This window comes from Phyllostomus discolor, chromosome 4 (genome assembly GCF_004126475.2).
Source record: "Phyllostomus discolor isolate MPI-MPIP mPhyDis1 chromosome 4, mPhyDis1.pri.v3, whole genome shotgun sequence".
NCBI lineage: Eukaryota > Metazoa > Chordata > Mammalia > Chiroptera > Phyllostomidae > Phyllostomus > Phyllostomus discolor.
Window position 1 is genome coordinate 40737985 of NC_040906.2, and position 15547 is coordinate 40753531.

Sequence of the window (15547 nt, forward strand, 5' to 3'; positions counted from 1 at the left end):
ATTTAAAAACAATACTACTTTTTAGCTGCATATCTTTAGAGTCATCAAATTAATGGGAGAATCATCTGTGGGTGTGTATGTGCATGTATGTATAATGTGAGATATGTACTGTATACTAAGGAAAGTAACTTAGATAAGAAGTATTGCTTTTTTGAACATTTCCTATTATTAACTTTAGTTCTTTTAATATCTTAGGGCTTATATTTGCAGATGCTGTTCATTGGACATAAATTACACATGTCCTTTGATTATCTATAGCAGCAATTTTCAACCTTTTTCATCTCATGGCACATATAAACTGATCACTAAAATTCTGTGGCACACCAAAAATTTTATTATATTTTTGTCAATCTGACAAAAATAGGTATAATTTTAATGATTTATGAAAAAAAGTAATAGTAATTACCTACACATTTTGCTCCAAAGCAACTTTTTAAAAAAAAAGATTTTATTTATTTATTTTTAGAAAGGGGAGGGAGGGAGAAAGAGAGAGGGAAAGAGAAACATCAATGTGTGGTTGCTGGGGGCCATGGCCTGCAACCCAGGCTTGTGCCCTGTCTGACTGGGAATCAAACCTGCGACACTTTGGTTCGCAGCCTGCACTCAATCCACTGAGCTGCACCAGCCAGGCAAAGCAACTTTTTAAAAATTCAAGTGCCTATACTTTTATACAAGGATTTCTGGTATGAAGAATTAACCAATCAGGTGCAGCCTTACTATGTAATGTGACCAATAAGATGCAACTCTATTAAATGACTTGCATATTTGTGGTTCAAGACAAGGAATTCATTCCAGTGGCTTCTGTTGTGTTGGAGGCTGTCATTTTTTTTAATTTGACAGTCTAAGAGAAGAGAAACCAGTGTCCCTAAGTGGTCAGTTATTGCATGTTTTAAAAATTCATGAAGTAAGCCAGTTTAAAATCACTGCTCTGTAACATAAACTTGCACTTGTATAATTTTTCATTTATTACCATACAGAGTGAAAATATCTCGTTGGTACAATTGGATAGCAATTATATTTTAACAGTTACACGTATGATTCCAAATGCACTTACATTTTATTTTGATTTTTCCAAATTTTTTATTCCAAGGAATTATATGTGTGTGTGTGTGAATATACCTAAGACTATTCTGTACAAAATAATATTATGTAAAATAGCTTGGTTTTAAATAATACTAAGACAGACTTATGTATCGGGAGGAGAAGGAAAGGACCGTATAAATATAGTCTTCTTTTCATACCATTGCTCTGGCTTGAATGGTAAGTTCCAAATTTTAACATTATAGTTGCTATTAGAAACAGGTCAAAGTGTAACAGTTGTGAAACGTCTAACAGTCTAGTGACAATAAATTAATTTTGACCTACTTCTGACATGTACAGCATCTTCCAGACCCTTTAAAAATATAATTAAAATAATTTTAAAAAGTTTTTCCAATTTATGATTAAATAGTTCATCTTAAAGCTCCATTTCTAACAAAGGTCATAAGATGGTGTTTTGGTCTCTTCTTCAAACAAGTGTTTTTAATTTCTCCAAAAAAATAGAGTACATTTCAATAAGATAGCTTAAATAGCAGAATAATGTGAAATTTACTTTTCATAAACTAAAATTTTACATTGTGGCTTTTTATTGAAATGTGCATAATTTCAATTGAAATTTCAATTCAATCTTATGTTTAAAGCCCACGGAAAGCCATGAAAATGTGAGTCTTATTCTCTGTACAGAAAAAAATAAATTTGTGTCCTTTATTTCTATGTTTCTTTTTTTCCATTTTAAGAAAATTTAACATTTTATTGCACACTCACCATACAGTTTCTTTTCTTAGCTCAGCCAGTTTGTGCAGACGTTGAAGTGCTTTTTCCTGTTTTCTTTCATCTTTCCTCGATTTAGATGCTACGTTTCGAGCAAATTCCCTTTGTTTCAGTTCTTTGAGCCTCTATTTAAAAAAATATGAAAATGATTAATAGTATTTGGGTCTACGGCAATATTAAAGTTAGTATTGTTTTTGTTATTGGAATTTTCCAATATATCATCTTTGTTTTGACCTTATCTAAGGAAAATGCAATATTTGTGACAACCCATTTCAAACAAAGATATTTTCTTACCCTTTTGGCTTGTGAAAATGCCATAACATATTACTACCTTATGTTAAAAGATACACCTATGCCTTAGGTAAACTGAAATAGAAAGCTTTAATTTCTGCTTCTTGACTGTTTCCTGACAAAATTCTCTGCCTAATTCAGATGAACTTGTGGAGCCTTGTAAATCCCTAATTTTCAAACATAATTATCCTGTGTATTTCAGTTATACATAGTAAATCTCATCATGTTTTCGTATCCTGTATATTAGAAAGACATCTGATAGTTTTATATTTGCTAAGAATAGTAAATGTTTTATGTTAATTCATTAGATAAATGGCCTCTACTAATGTGATTTAAAATAACCCCTTCCCTCAAATATTAGGTGTATTTCCCAAATAATTCAAGATATGACAAGAAAATGAACAGTGTTTTTGTGTAAATTCTTTTTATATTAGATGTATTTTTCTTGTGTTTTTTTAATTTATTGATTTTTAGAGAGGAGAGGAGGATAGATAGATAGATAGATAGATAGATGATGGATGATGATAGATAGATAGATAGATAGATAGATAGATAGATAGATGATAGATAGAGATAAATTTGTTTTCCATATTGGTTAATTCTTGTATGTGCCTTGACCAGGAATTGAACTTTTATTGTGAATATGCTTCAACAAACCAAGACACCCTGCCAGGGCCTAGGTGTATTTTTTTATCTATATTATCAGGCTCATTTTGAGGGTGAAGGCAAGGAAAAGAGCATGTCAACTTGAACAGAATTGATAAATAGCCATGCATGTGGCATGATTTCAGAGACACCAAAGTGATTGTATGCCCCAAATTTTTTCACCATAGTCTTTCAGAAACACAGCATATAGGCATTGAACATGCTTAAAGTAATATATTTTTCATGAAGGATCATGTTATTACGCAACTGTAGTATGTTAGAATCTTAGAGTGAAACTATAAGAGAATAAATATACATACTAATCATGATTTTATCAAGTGATTGAACAAAGTTTTAATAAGTGCCTTATATATATATACACACACACACTGATGTATACTGAGGATTAGAACAATGCCTGGTATGTAAAACGATTGCTTAATAAATATTTGTTATTTATATGTGAATCACTTTAGGTCCTTCAAATTAGGAATTTTCCTCCCACAAAAAATATAGTAATACTAATAAAGTAATATTAGATTCTTATAATCCTGAATTGTATCTGCTTAATTTCAACTGCTTAAGCTTTAAATAAATTTCAATATTTTAATTGATGGGGTTTATATAAAATGTGTATAACTATTTAAAATTATTTTAGAATAATTATTAAAAACAAAAATATTTTGAGAATGAACACTTGCATTGACATATCTCTGAAGAATGGGTTTATTCAGAGTTGAATTTAGATAAAAGACAGATCATGTCACAAATATCTAAATTGTACAAGTGTTTTATAGACAGTAAAACATCAATATAATTACTTTGATACAATGATTAAAAGCAGCTATAATTTTATAATCTATAATAAATTATTTATTGATCATAGAAAAGATCAAGAATTAGAGTATAAGAGGGAAAGAACATTTTACTTATAAAGTTTGGTATTCCTAGTTTTAGTCATCACTATTTCCTGAATTCTTGCTGTCATATCAAGAATCATCCAAGAGATAATTATTGAGCATTATTAAAAGTCTGTTAAGTGGCTGGGATTTATTAAAAATTGGGGGAAAATGTTTACCTTTATCTGGGCTATGTCTCTATGTCTGTGACTGTATGTTTGGGCAAGTATGTATAAGTGTACATGCAATTTGAACAAATAAGGAAAAAACACACACAGGAAGGAGTACCAGCAATCTATGGCTGAAGCATCTGTATTGTGCCATATAAAGATAGATGGGATACCCAAAAAATCCCAGGAAAGGCTGCCTGGGAAAAGAATACCTGATCTGGGTCTCGAAGGATATAAAAGATCATGAAGGAATAAGGGTTGGATATTGGAAGTGGGAGGATATGTCAGCAAAAAATAAATAATTTTGTATAAATATAATAATAGGAACATGCATATTCTAAAAAAAAAAACACCTGTGTAAAGTATGACAGAACAAAGTGTATTTGTGGAAGTGATGAGAACTGATGAATTGTAGGGTCCAACCAAATCATGGGGCCCTGACAATCATATGAAATGTGACTAGAAGAAAAATTTCTAGAAGAAACGTTTCTAAGGCATAGAGTCCCATGCTAGTGGATCCTTATTCACGAACTCAGGAACATGAACTTCCACTCATGAAGAATGACCTGGTTATAGCCCCCATTGTGTGCACAATTTGCTAGCAATGGAAATGAACACCAAACCCCTCAATATGGCACCGTTCACAAAGGCAATCAACCAGTTGCCTAGAGGTAGGTTGTATTGGACAGCTTCCTTCATGAAAAGGGCAGGGTTTTGTTCTTCCTGGAATAGAAGTCAACTTTGAATATAGATTTGTCTTCCCTCCACAAAACGCTTCTGTCAAAACTGCAATTCATGGGCTTACAGAATGCTTCATACATCATCACGGTATTCCACACAGCATTGTTTCTGATCAAATAACTCACTTCACAGGAAAGAGTATGACAATAGACCTATGCTCATGGAATTCACTGAACTTACTATGTTCCCCACCATGCTTGTTTTCATAGAACAATGGAATGGCTTTCTGAAGGCTCAGTTAGAGCTCTCTGTAGGTGGCAATACCTGGCCGAGCTGGAGCAAGATGCTCTAGGAGGTTGTATTTCTCTGAATCAGTGTCCAATATATAGTTCTATTTCTCTCATAACCAGGATTGAATGATTCAAAATTCAGGAAGTGGATATGGAGGTGACACCACTCACTATAACTCCTAGTGATCCACTAGAAAAACTATTGCTTCTTCTGCCACAATATGATGCTCTGCTGGCCTAGACATCTTAGTTTCAAATGGGGAAATAATTCCACCCGGACACACATCAGTGATTAAATCTGCTACCATGTCGTTTTGAGTTCCTCAGGATACTGAATCAACGGGCAAAGAAGGAAGTTACTGTGCAGGACTAGATGACAAATTCTGATTGTCAAGGGGAAAACAGTCTACTACTCCACAATGGAAGGAAGAAAGATTATGTCTCGAATACGAGGGATCCCTTTTGGTGTCTCTTAGAATTACCATGTCATATGATTATAATCAGTGAAAAACTACAACAACCCAGTTCAGTAAGTACCCTAGACTCTATAGAAATTAAAGTTGGGTCACTCCACCAAAGAAAGAACCATGAATTTTCTGGTCATATACAGGATAGTTATTTCATGTTAGGTAGTATATAGCTGGTTATTGTCTTTATTTGGAGGTAAGTACAGCTTAAGGAAACATTCACAGGTACCAATTTGACAAAGGGTAGGTGTGGTAGTACCTTACGTATGTCAAGCTGGCTAGTCTCTAATAGCCAGATATTTAGTTAAACCTCTGCCTAGATGTCACTGTGAAAGATATTTTTAGTTGAATTTAATGTTTAAATCAGATGAGTGATCAGATTCACTCATTAAATCTTAGTAAAGCAGATCATCTTCTATAATGTGGGTGGGCCTCATTAAATCAGTTGAAGGCTTTAAGAGAGAACACTGAAGTTCCACAGGAAGAATTCTATTTTCAGACAGCCTTCGAACTTAAGACTGTAACACATCAACTTTTTCCTGGGTTTCCAGCCTGGTGCCCTGCCTTGCAGATTTTGGACTTGAACTTGTCAGCTCCCAAAATTGTGTGAGACAATTCTTTAAAATTAATCTTTCCCTTTCTCCTTCTCTCTCTCCCTCCATCCCTACCTCTCCCAGTCTCCCTGCTCCTGATTGCCTCCTCCATCTCCCTTCTCTCTCTGTTTTTTTTTTTTTGTTGTTCTGTTTCCCTAGAATCCTGATTAACAGAGAACAGACTTTTGCTAGTGGATGGGTAGTTACTTGTGATGTTTGTGGTAAACATTGCAAATTGCCTCCCTTTATCCATTACATCCTTCTACTTCATTAATAGAATTTAAATACTGAAAGTACAGAAAGGTGTTCAACTGAAATAGTAAAATCCCAGCTTCTAAGTAAATATAGGAGTAGCTATGCAACAGTCTTCACTAACTAAATTATAAACTAATATCTCTGAGAAGGATATCCCTGGGGAAAAAAAAGTAAAGTCTCATTAGAAGAAAAATCCCCTTTCTGTTTTTTTAACCATGATGTTTGCTTCCTACCATCATGTAATTGTGTGTCTTAGGTGGGCAGCATCCGTCTTTCACTTGCGAGGCTATCAGTCTCACAGAGAAGGACTAGATGCTCAAGCTGGCAGAGAACAAAAGTCCCTGTTCCCTACTAGCATCATTGAATTACTGCATCATCCCAGGAATGATCACCTATGTCATTTGGCAGAAAAAAAAATATATAAGCCAACATTATTTGAGTTTCTCTTACTGGCAGCTGAAATAATCTTATCTTATACATCCACTTACCAGATGTGTGACTGGATAATTCACTCCATATTCTTAGACCCTTGCCTTCCCAGGTGAAGATGCTGACGGTGTCTAAAGTTTTTTCTAATTTTCACATTCTGCGATCAATGTTTTTATTGCCATCTTTTAAAATGGGTTTAGTTGGTATTAAATAAAAATGTATGTTTAGAACAAAAAGAATTGCCTTGTTAAGTGTTTTCCCTACTACAAGTAAATTCATTATTCTTTTCAGTTGTTCCAATACTCCTGTTTCTAGTTTTATATTTCTTCATAAGTTAATATATACCCACTATTACTGCTTCCACAGGCTTAAAATTTTCTGTGAATTCCCAAGAGTTGATTTTATCACAAACTATTTTCAATGGCTTTTGAAAAATCTAAGTATGCTTTCTATCTTGCATGGAAGTAATATCCTCAAAGAATTACAACTCAATCACCATCTCTATTTCCTGAATCAATTTAGCTTTCTTGGAAGACAGTATGCAGTGAGTACTATTAGAATGTTAGCAAATATATTTCTTCAGAGACAGTTAAGATAGTCTGCTGAATGGTATCACACTTCAATGTGTAATTTCCTTCTAGTCATTATTTAATCAATGACATTATGCTGAGTGAACTCAGGGAACACTCTTTTTAAATTTCTTTTCCCATTACTATCATGAATGTGTATCATTTGGACTTCTCTCCGGGCAGCTTTAAAAGAATCTAATCTCTTAATGGCATATCAGATCAGAACAATATCTTTCCCCAAGGCCTCTCATTCTTTAAATTCCATTAACTCAAGTTTCTCTTTGTGGACAAAATTTCATTCTAGTTCTAATATAAAAGTATTTTCAATCTGTATGTGTTATATCTAAAACTGTTATTTTGACCATTCAGTTCATTTTCTTAAGTGCTGAATCAAAAGTGTCTTGCACATTGTAAGTGCTCATGAATACTGTCAGATTAAATTGGCACAGGATGACAGTGATTAACTTTCATATACAATAGAAGGCTTTAGAAATCTCAGTAAGATTTTAGGTAGTACAGGGAAAGCAATGGAAACTCCAGTGTAAGAAATATTGAAATTTATATTTTAATTTTTTATTTATTTTTATTACTAGTTACTGTTTTTTTAGAGAGAGGGGAAGGGAAGGAGAAAGAGGGAGAGAAATATCAGTGTGTGGTTGCCTCTCATGCACCCCCTACTGGGGACCTGGCCTGCAATCCAGGCATGTGCCCTGACTTGGAGTCGAACTGGTGACTCTTTGGTTCCCAGCCCATGCTCAAACCACTGAGCTACACCAGCCAGGGCTTCACTTGAATTTTTAAAAAATGAAAAATAAAACTTGATTGGCCAGAAATTAAAGAATAGTTAAGAATTATGATACAAGAAAAACAAAACACCCAATTATAAAATGGACAAAAGACTTGAACACACACTTCTCCAAGGAGGGCATACAGGGAGCCCAGAGACATGAAAAGATGCTCAGCATCACTAGCCATCAGAGAGATGCAAATTAAAACCACAATGAGATGTCACTTCATACCAATCAGAATGCCAGCATAAACAAACCAACAAATAAGTGTTGGAGAGGATTCAGAGAAGAGGGAACCCTAGTGTGCTGCTGGTGAGAATGCAGACTGGTGCAGCCACTGTGAAAAACACTATGGAATTTCCTCAGAAAACTAAAAATGGAACTTCCTTTTGACCCAGCAATTCCACTTCAGCGGTTATACCCTAAGAGCCCTAAAACACCAATCCAAAAGAACCTATGCACCCCTATGTTCATAGCAGCACAATTTATGATAGCCAAGTGCTGGAAGCAACCTAAGTGCCCATCAGCAAATGAATGGATCAAAAAACGATGGTACATTTATACAATGGTATTCCACACAGCAGAGGAAATGAAGGAGCTTATACCCTTTGCGACAGCATGGATGGAACTGGGGAGCATTATGCTAAGTGAAATAAGCCACGTGGTGAGGGACAAATACTATATGATCTCACCTTAACTGGAACATAATCAACAAAAGAAAAAAGCAAACAAAATATAACCAGAGTCATTGAAATTAAGAACAATCTAACAATAGCCAGAGGGGAGCAGGGAGGGGACAATGGGGAGAAAAGTTTTCAGGAACTACTATAAAAGACACATGGACAAAACCAAGGGGGACGGTGGAAGCAAGGGAGGGAGGTGGGTTTGGAGGGTGTGTGTGGGGAGGGGTGGGGAAAAAATACAGATAACTGTAATTGAGCAACAATAAAATAATTTAAATTAAAGAATTTTGATATAATTTCATAAGAAAATACTTTAAGCTGCTGTTATCAATAATAGTAAAAGTTGTAAAATATTAGAATTATTGTTATATTATAATCATATCTAATTAGCATAAAAACATGCTAATAAGTTTACAAAATATTCAACTATATGTGCATCTATAACAATAAATGCCACAAAATACATCTATAGCTCTATTATCAAAAGCATTTGTATCTATGGGGAAAAATGCCAGAAAATACACAAAATGTTAAAGATATTTCTCTTTTTAAGGTAAAATGAGAAGAATAGTAGTTTTAGTTTCCACAGTATGGTATTTTTCCATTTTTTCTTATTAATATGTTTTACCTTAAGATTTTTTAAATTTAAATTTGAAATATAAAAATGATGTATATTTAAGAATTTTAACAAAAATTACCATCTTTTGGGTTTTCCAACCATATATTTCTATCTATGGCTCAATAGGAAACCAGATTGTTCCAAACATTCAAAGTTTTTGAACATGCATAAGCAAATAAAAAGGATAAAATCAATCTGGTGAATTTTTAAGTAGTATATGATTTTAACACATAAAATACTTGTGGACTGGTCAATATTTCTATGAGCTGTGTTGTATAACTATAGTGTGAAAATAATATATAGTGACTGTAGTAACAGTTGTCTGTGGGAAATACAATATTAAGTTACATAAGTATATTATTTTATTCTTATTTTCTGTCAAAATATTTTTATACATAGTTTCAAAGATTTACAATTTATTATATAGTACAGTCATTGTGAGTAAAAGGTTAAAATATTTTATATTTCTCTGTGGAGAAATTTAACCTTTGTAAAATGTTATAGCTTTGTTTCTTAAACATGTAATGAAAGTAGACTATCAATTGTGTTATCAGGTGATTTTGCTTATGGTTGAGAATAAGTCCTGTTTGGCAAATTGCATTTGAACTAAAGAGAATGTGAAGAATGTATTAACTCTTGGTGGGAAGCCATAACTGGTGACTTCCCTGTGTGCAAACCAGGTTTGTCCCTTGCTGGGGACAGTTATACCCATGGAAACTTCTGCAAAAGGTACCGGTGCCTTTTTGTGAGATGAGGTTTTGAAGCCATAGTGGTTCGCACAACCACACGTATGTCTTCTCTTTTCTCTCTGAAACTAAATAGTAACTTAGAAAGACAAAGGAAAGGGGCCCAGAACTAATGTGGGAATGTGAGGACTCCTGCTGGGGAGAAAACATCTAGAGTTAGATGCTGGCTTTCAAAGTCAAATAATTATTCAAATATGTAAGGGTGGCAGAATGAACGAGGGAAATACATATTAAAATCACAATTAGATACTGTGTCACACCACAATGGCTAAAATCACAAAAATAACATTGTCAAGGATGTGAAGAAATTAGAACTCATGCCTATTGCTGTTGGCAATGCAAAATGGTGCAGCCACAGCTGAAACAGTTCTTCAGATCTTCAAAAATTAAACACATAATTACTTTGTGACCTAGCAATTTCATTTCTAGGTATATACCCAAATTGTTCGAAAACAGATATCCCGACAAATACCTGTACGCCAACAATTATAGCAGCACTACTCAAAATGTCCATAAGGTGGAAAGCCCACATGTCCATCAATAATATATCAACAAATTGTGTTACATATATACAGTGGGGTATTATTCAGCCCTAAAAAAGAATGTGCAACATGGATGTACTTCAAAGACATTATGCTAGGTGAAAGAAGCCAACCATGAAAGCTCACATTTTACATTATTCCATTTACGTAAAATATCCAGAACAGCAAAATCCACAGAGATAGAAAGTAGAGTTTCCAGGGGTGGAGTGAAGGAGGAAATGAAGAGTGACTATAAGAAAGGTTTAGGGTTTATTTTGGGGTGATAAAAATGTTTCAGAATTAGATATGGTAGTAACACAACACTGTGAACATATGAATGTCACTGAATTGTTCATTTTATTATGGCAAATCCTATGTGATGTGACTATCACCTGAAAAACAAAATGTGCAGCAATGTTTCCACATTGTTAAACATAATCATCATTTTATCTAAGTATTTCTTTAATCACTTAAACCAAAATGAGTTCTCTCTAAGACTCTCAAACAAAATTGAGAGTTGGGGCATTTTAGAAAGGAAGAGGAAGGAAGAATATGAAAAAGTAATAGAAGAATGAAAAAAACTTTATTTTTTGTCCTACTCATTGATTTAGTAAAATCGGATCTATTTAAAATTATTGGCCTTGAAATTGTTTTGTTTCAATAAATCAGTACTGTATATTCCAGAGGATTGCTTTGGACTGAAACAATTGCAAAAATTGCATAGGCTCTTGACATAAGCCTATCCAGAAGCAACTTCAGGCTAAAGAGTACAGCTCTCTCATGCCTTTGAAGGGACACCCCCAGCCAGTGTAACTCACAATTCTGGAGGTTGAAGAAATATCTAACAAGAGCTGTAGGGCTTTCTTGGAGGGCTTCAGGAGACTCCTGAGAATTGCAGACATAAAAGGAACTTTATTTTTAATTTAATCTTTATTATATTTTTTTCCATTACCATTTAGTCCCCTTGTATACCCCCTCACTACAATCCCCAAGCTGGTGTCCATTGAGTCCTTTCTTCTTTTTGCTCAATCCTTCCACCCGCCAACCTCCTCCTGCATCTAGCTGTCATCCTGCTCTCCATCTATGAGTCTGTTTCTGTTTTGCTTTTAGTTCAATTTGTTCATCAGACACCACATATGAGTGAAATCACATGGTGTTTTTCTTTCCCTGACTGGCTTATTTCACTTAGTGTAATATTCTCCAGGTCCATCCATGCTGTTGCAAAGGGTAAATTTTTCTTCCTTTTTATGGCTAAGTAGAATCTCTTGTGTAAATATCTCATAGTTGTTTTATCCACTCATCTACTGATGGACACTTAGGCTGCTTCCATATCTTGGTGACTGTAAATAATGCTGCAATGAATGAAAGGGTGCTTATGTTCTTTTGAATTGTTTTAGGTTCCTTTGGACACATTCCAAGAAGTCAGATCATTGAGTCAAAAGGCAGATCTGATTTTAATATTTTGCAGAATCTCCATATTGCTTTCCACAGTGACTGCATGAAGATACATTCCCACCAATAGTGCAAAAGGGTTCCCCATTCTCCACATCCTTGACAGCACTTGTTTGTTGATTTATTGATGACAGCCATTCTGACAGGTGTGATATGATATCTCATTGTGGTTTGAATTTGCATTTCCCTGATGTTTAGTGACAGCGAGCATCTTTTCATATGTCTATTAGCCATCTGTGTGTCTTCTTTGGAGAATTGTCTACTCAGGTCCTTTGCCCATTTTTTAATTGGGTGTTTTTTTTCTTTGTTTTTTTTTTTGGTGTTGGTGAATATGTTCAGTGTATTAGTGAATACATTCTTCAGTTCTGTGGGTTGTCTTTTTATTTTGTTGATGGTTTCCTTTGTTGTGCAAAAACATTTTAGTTTGATATAGTCCCATTTGTTTATTTTTTCTTTTGTTTCCCTTGTCTGAGGAGATATATCCAATAAAAAATTTCTATGGGCAATGTTCCAGAGTTTGCTGCCTATGTTTTGTTCTAAGAGTTTTATGGTTTTGGGTCTAGCATGTAAGTTTTTGATCCATTTTGAAGTTATTCTTGTGTGTGGTATAAGGTGGTAGAGTTTCATTTTTCTGTGTCAATCTGTCTAATTTCCCCAATCCCATTTACTGATTAAACTATCTTTAGCCCATTGTATGTGCTTGTTTCCTCTCTAGAATATTAATTGATTGTAAAGATGTTGCAAATCAATAAATGTGATTCACCACATAAAATGAAGGATAGTCTTTTGACAAAATCCAGCACCCATTTATGATCAAAACTCTCAGCAAAGTGGGAATAGAGGGACATACCTAAACATAATAATAAAGGCTATATATGACAGACCTACTGCCAGTGTGATACTCAGTGGGCAAAAACTACAAGTGTTCCCCTTAAGATAGGGAACAAGACAGGGATATCATCCTCTTTCACCTCTCTTATTTAACATAGTACTGGAAGTCCTAGCCACAGCAATCAGACAAGAAGAAATAAAAGGCATCCAAATTTGAAAGGAAGAAAAACTGTTTTTATTTGCAAATGACATGATACTGTACATAGAGAACCCCCAAGATCCCACCAAGAAATTACTATAACTGATAAAGGAATTCAGCAAAGTAGCAGGGTACAAAATTAATATCCAGAAATAAGGAACTTTATGCACTACCACTTTGTTCTTAAAAAATGTGGGATCTCCTTAGGAGGCTCAATTTCTTTTTTAGTTAAACACATTACTGTCACATTCCAATGAAATTGGAATTGAAGATATATGAAGGAATTGTCCAATATAGGTTTTGATATGCTTTTAACATTAGTTCTCCCTATATATTTATGTCACGGTTTTCAAATCTATGAAGAGGTGGTATTTATAATGGAGAAATTATGAATTGGGGGATATTTCAAGAGTAGAATTTGGCCTCATTATTTGCTATTGTGTTCCTTTCCCCGTTTGTATAATAGAGAATAAAACACATATAAAAGCATATAGGGTTTTTACCACTTAATAAATATATTTTTCTCTTCTTTATCTTAATCCTACAGTTAAAAAGTAGAATTCAACAAATAGTATATAGATCTCATTTGAGATTGTGCTCACTAGTCCAAAGGCTACTTTATCTTGTAAACCTAGACAAACACTCTTTTTAAAATATGCTAATGCTAATCAAGTGACATAATTGCATACCAATAAATATTGGAATCATTTTGAATTAGACTTGTTTAATATGTGAATAAACTGTCTTTTCAATAAACAGTATTACATTTCATCTGGGTAACATACAAATATCAAGTGCATTTCTGAAGGTTAAAGACAGTTTATAATGGAATTTACAGATTATATTTTAGAAAATCAACACCATATTTCATTTGTATTAATTTTTCAGCTTGATTCACATATTTGTATTCATTCTGCATCAATGATCCACACATGTATGTTTTAAAAAATTAAAAATAAATATATATAAAATTCATGCAATAAGTGTTTTCTTTTGCCTATTTTTATATAAATTATTATAAAAACACTTTCAATAGCTAATCATAAAATAATTTATTTGTTTCCTTAATTTGATTTGGTACTTTTGTTATATTTTCTTAATGAAATCACCTGAGATTGAGGCACTATTACTTTATTGTTGCTTTTGTTGAAAGCCAACTTATTCCTGATATAGCAATAAAATTGTTTACAAATGAATTACTAAAAAGGCCTAATTGAGAGAGAGAGAGATTGATTTAAATATTCTAGGCTGCTGCTGCTGCTATTGGTTTTGAAAACAGAAGGGTTATGACCCAAGGGATGAAAGTTGCCTCTTGAAGTTGGAAAAAGCTAGAAAATGTTTTAAAAAAAGAAAAAGAAAAAGTAAGAAAATGGATTCTGTTCTGGAATCTCTAGAAGAAACACAGCCCTGCTGACACTTTAATTTTAGGACTTCTGACACTGAAAACTGTTAGATAAGTTGTGTTGTTTTAAGCCTTTAAATTTATAGTAATGTGTTGCAGCCACCATAGGAAACTAAGACAAGTATTTTCTAGCAGAAACTTAACATAGCAGGCAAATGCCAGATGTTTTGAGAAAAGATTAATATCACAAGACTGATCACTGATCAGGAGTCCAAGATTCATTAACAGTTATTGGTATGATTTTATAAGTCATGCTATAAAGAACTTTGTGTCTTCATCTATTAAATGTCATCCTCCTATAGTTTAGATATCTTTGAAGATCAAAACAACAAACAGGCTAATGCTTCTCAAATTACAAAATTTTGTATAATTATATGACATAAATCTTGCTATTTTTGTTGTCTAGATGATGAAACTTTTGGAAGTTTGAATCTGCAAGACTAAATCTCTATGAATATTCCTTTATTTTAGAGTCAACAATGTGATATTTTCTACTAAAATTTTTTCCATTTGAGGGAGTATGTTTAACTCATTACTGTGTCTGTCTCTGTAGTCTCACAATTTCATTAAATGTATGATTTCTTTATTTCCTGGATATAAGACATTATTGGTTTCTATGGAAGCAAAAAGATGGATAAAGAAATGTCTCTTAATCTCAGCAACATAAAATTTGGCAGAATGAAATATATTGTATGTGGGATACAAAGTGCATATTTCCCAGAAGGGATTTATGAATAATCTCAAATAACCTTTGGGTAATTGGTCAAAAACAGAACAGCAACAATGAAAAAATAAACCTTTAAGACATAGAATAAAGGGCATCACGGGTAGTTTAAGCCAGAAACAATGGCATGAGGATGTAGAAGAAACACTTAAAGTTTAAAATGACAAATGTAGAAAGGTGAGAGAATGTACCAGTTTTTCATTTGTGCCTAAAAAATCATCACAAACTTAAATGGCTTAAAATGACACACAATTATGAGTCACATGTCCTTAGGTCAAAAGTCCGCAGAAAATAACTGTGTTCTCTCTCAGAGTGGACAAAGCTGACATCAAGGTGTCAATCAGACTGAAATTTCATCTGAAAGCTCTAGGGAAAAATCTGCTTCCAAGTTAGTTCTAATCAATGGGCTAAATTCAGTTCCTTGTGGTTGTCGAACTAAGAGACCTTTTTCCTTTCTGGGTGTTAATTGGAGACCTCTCTTAGC

The 15547-nt window shown here is 33.6% G+C and overlaps 1 protein-coding gene across 1 annotated transcript in view; it reads right to left on the reverse strand.

Moving 5' to 3' along the window:
* Nucleotides 1-15547, reverse strand: part of ZNF804A (zinc finger protein 804A) — a 257836-nt gene that overhangs the window by 4573 nt on the left and 237716 nt on the right. Inside the window, exon 3 of the mRNA XM_028509752.2 lies at nt 1804-1934. Coding sequence (XP_028365553.1) covers nt 1804-1934 — 131 coding nt within the window. The remainder of the gene's footprint in view (nt 1-1803; nt 1935-15547) is intronic.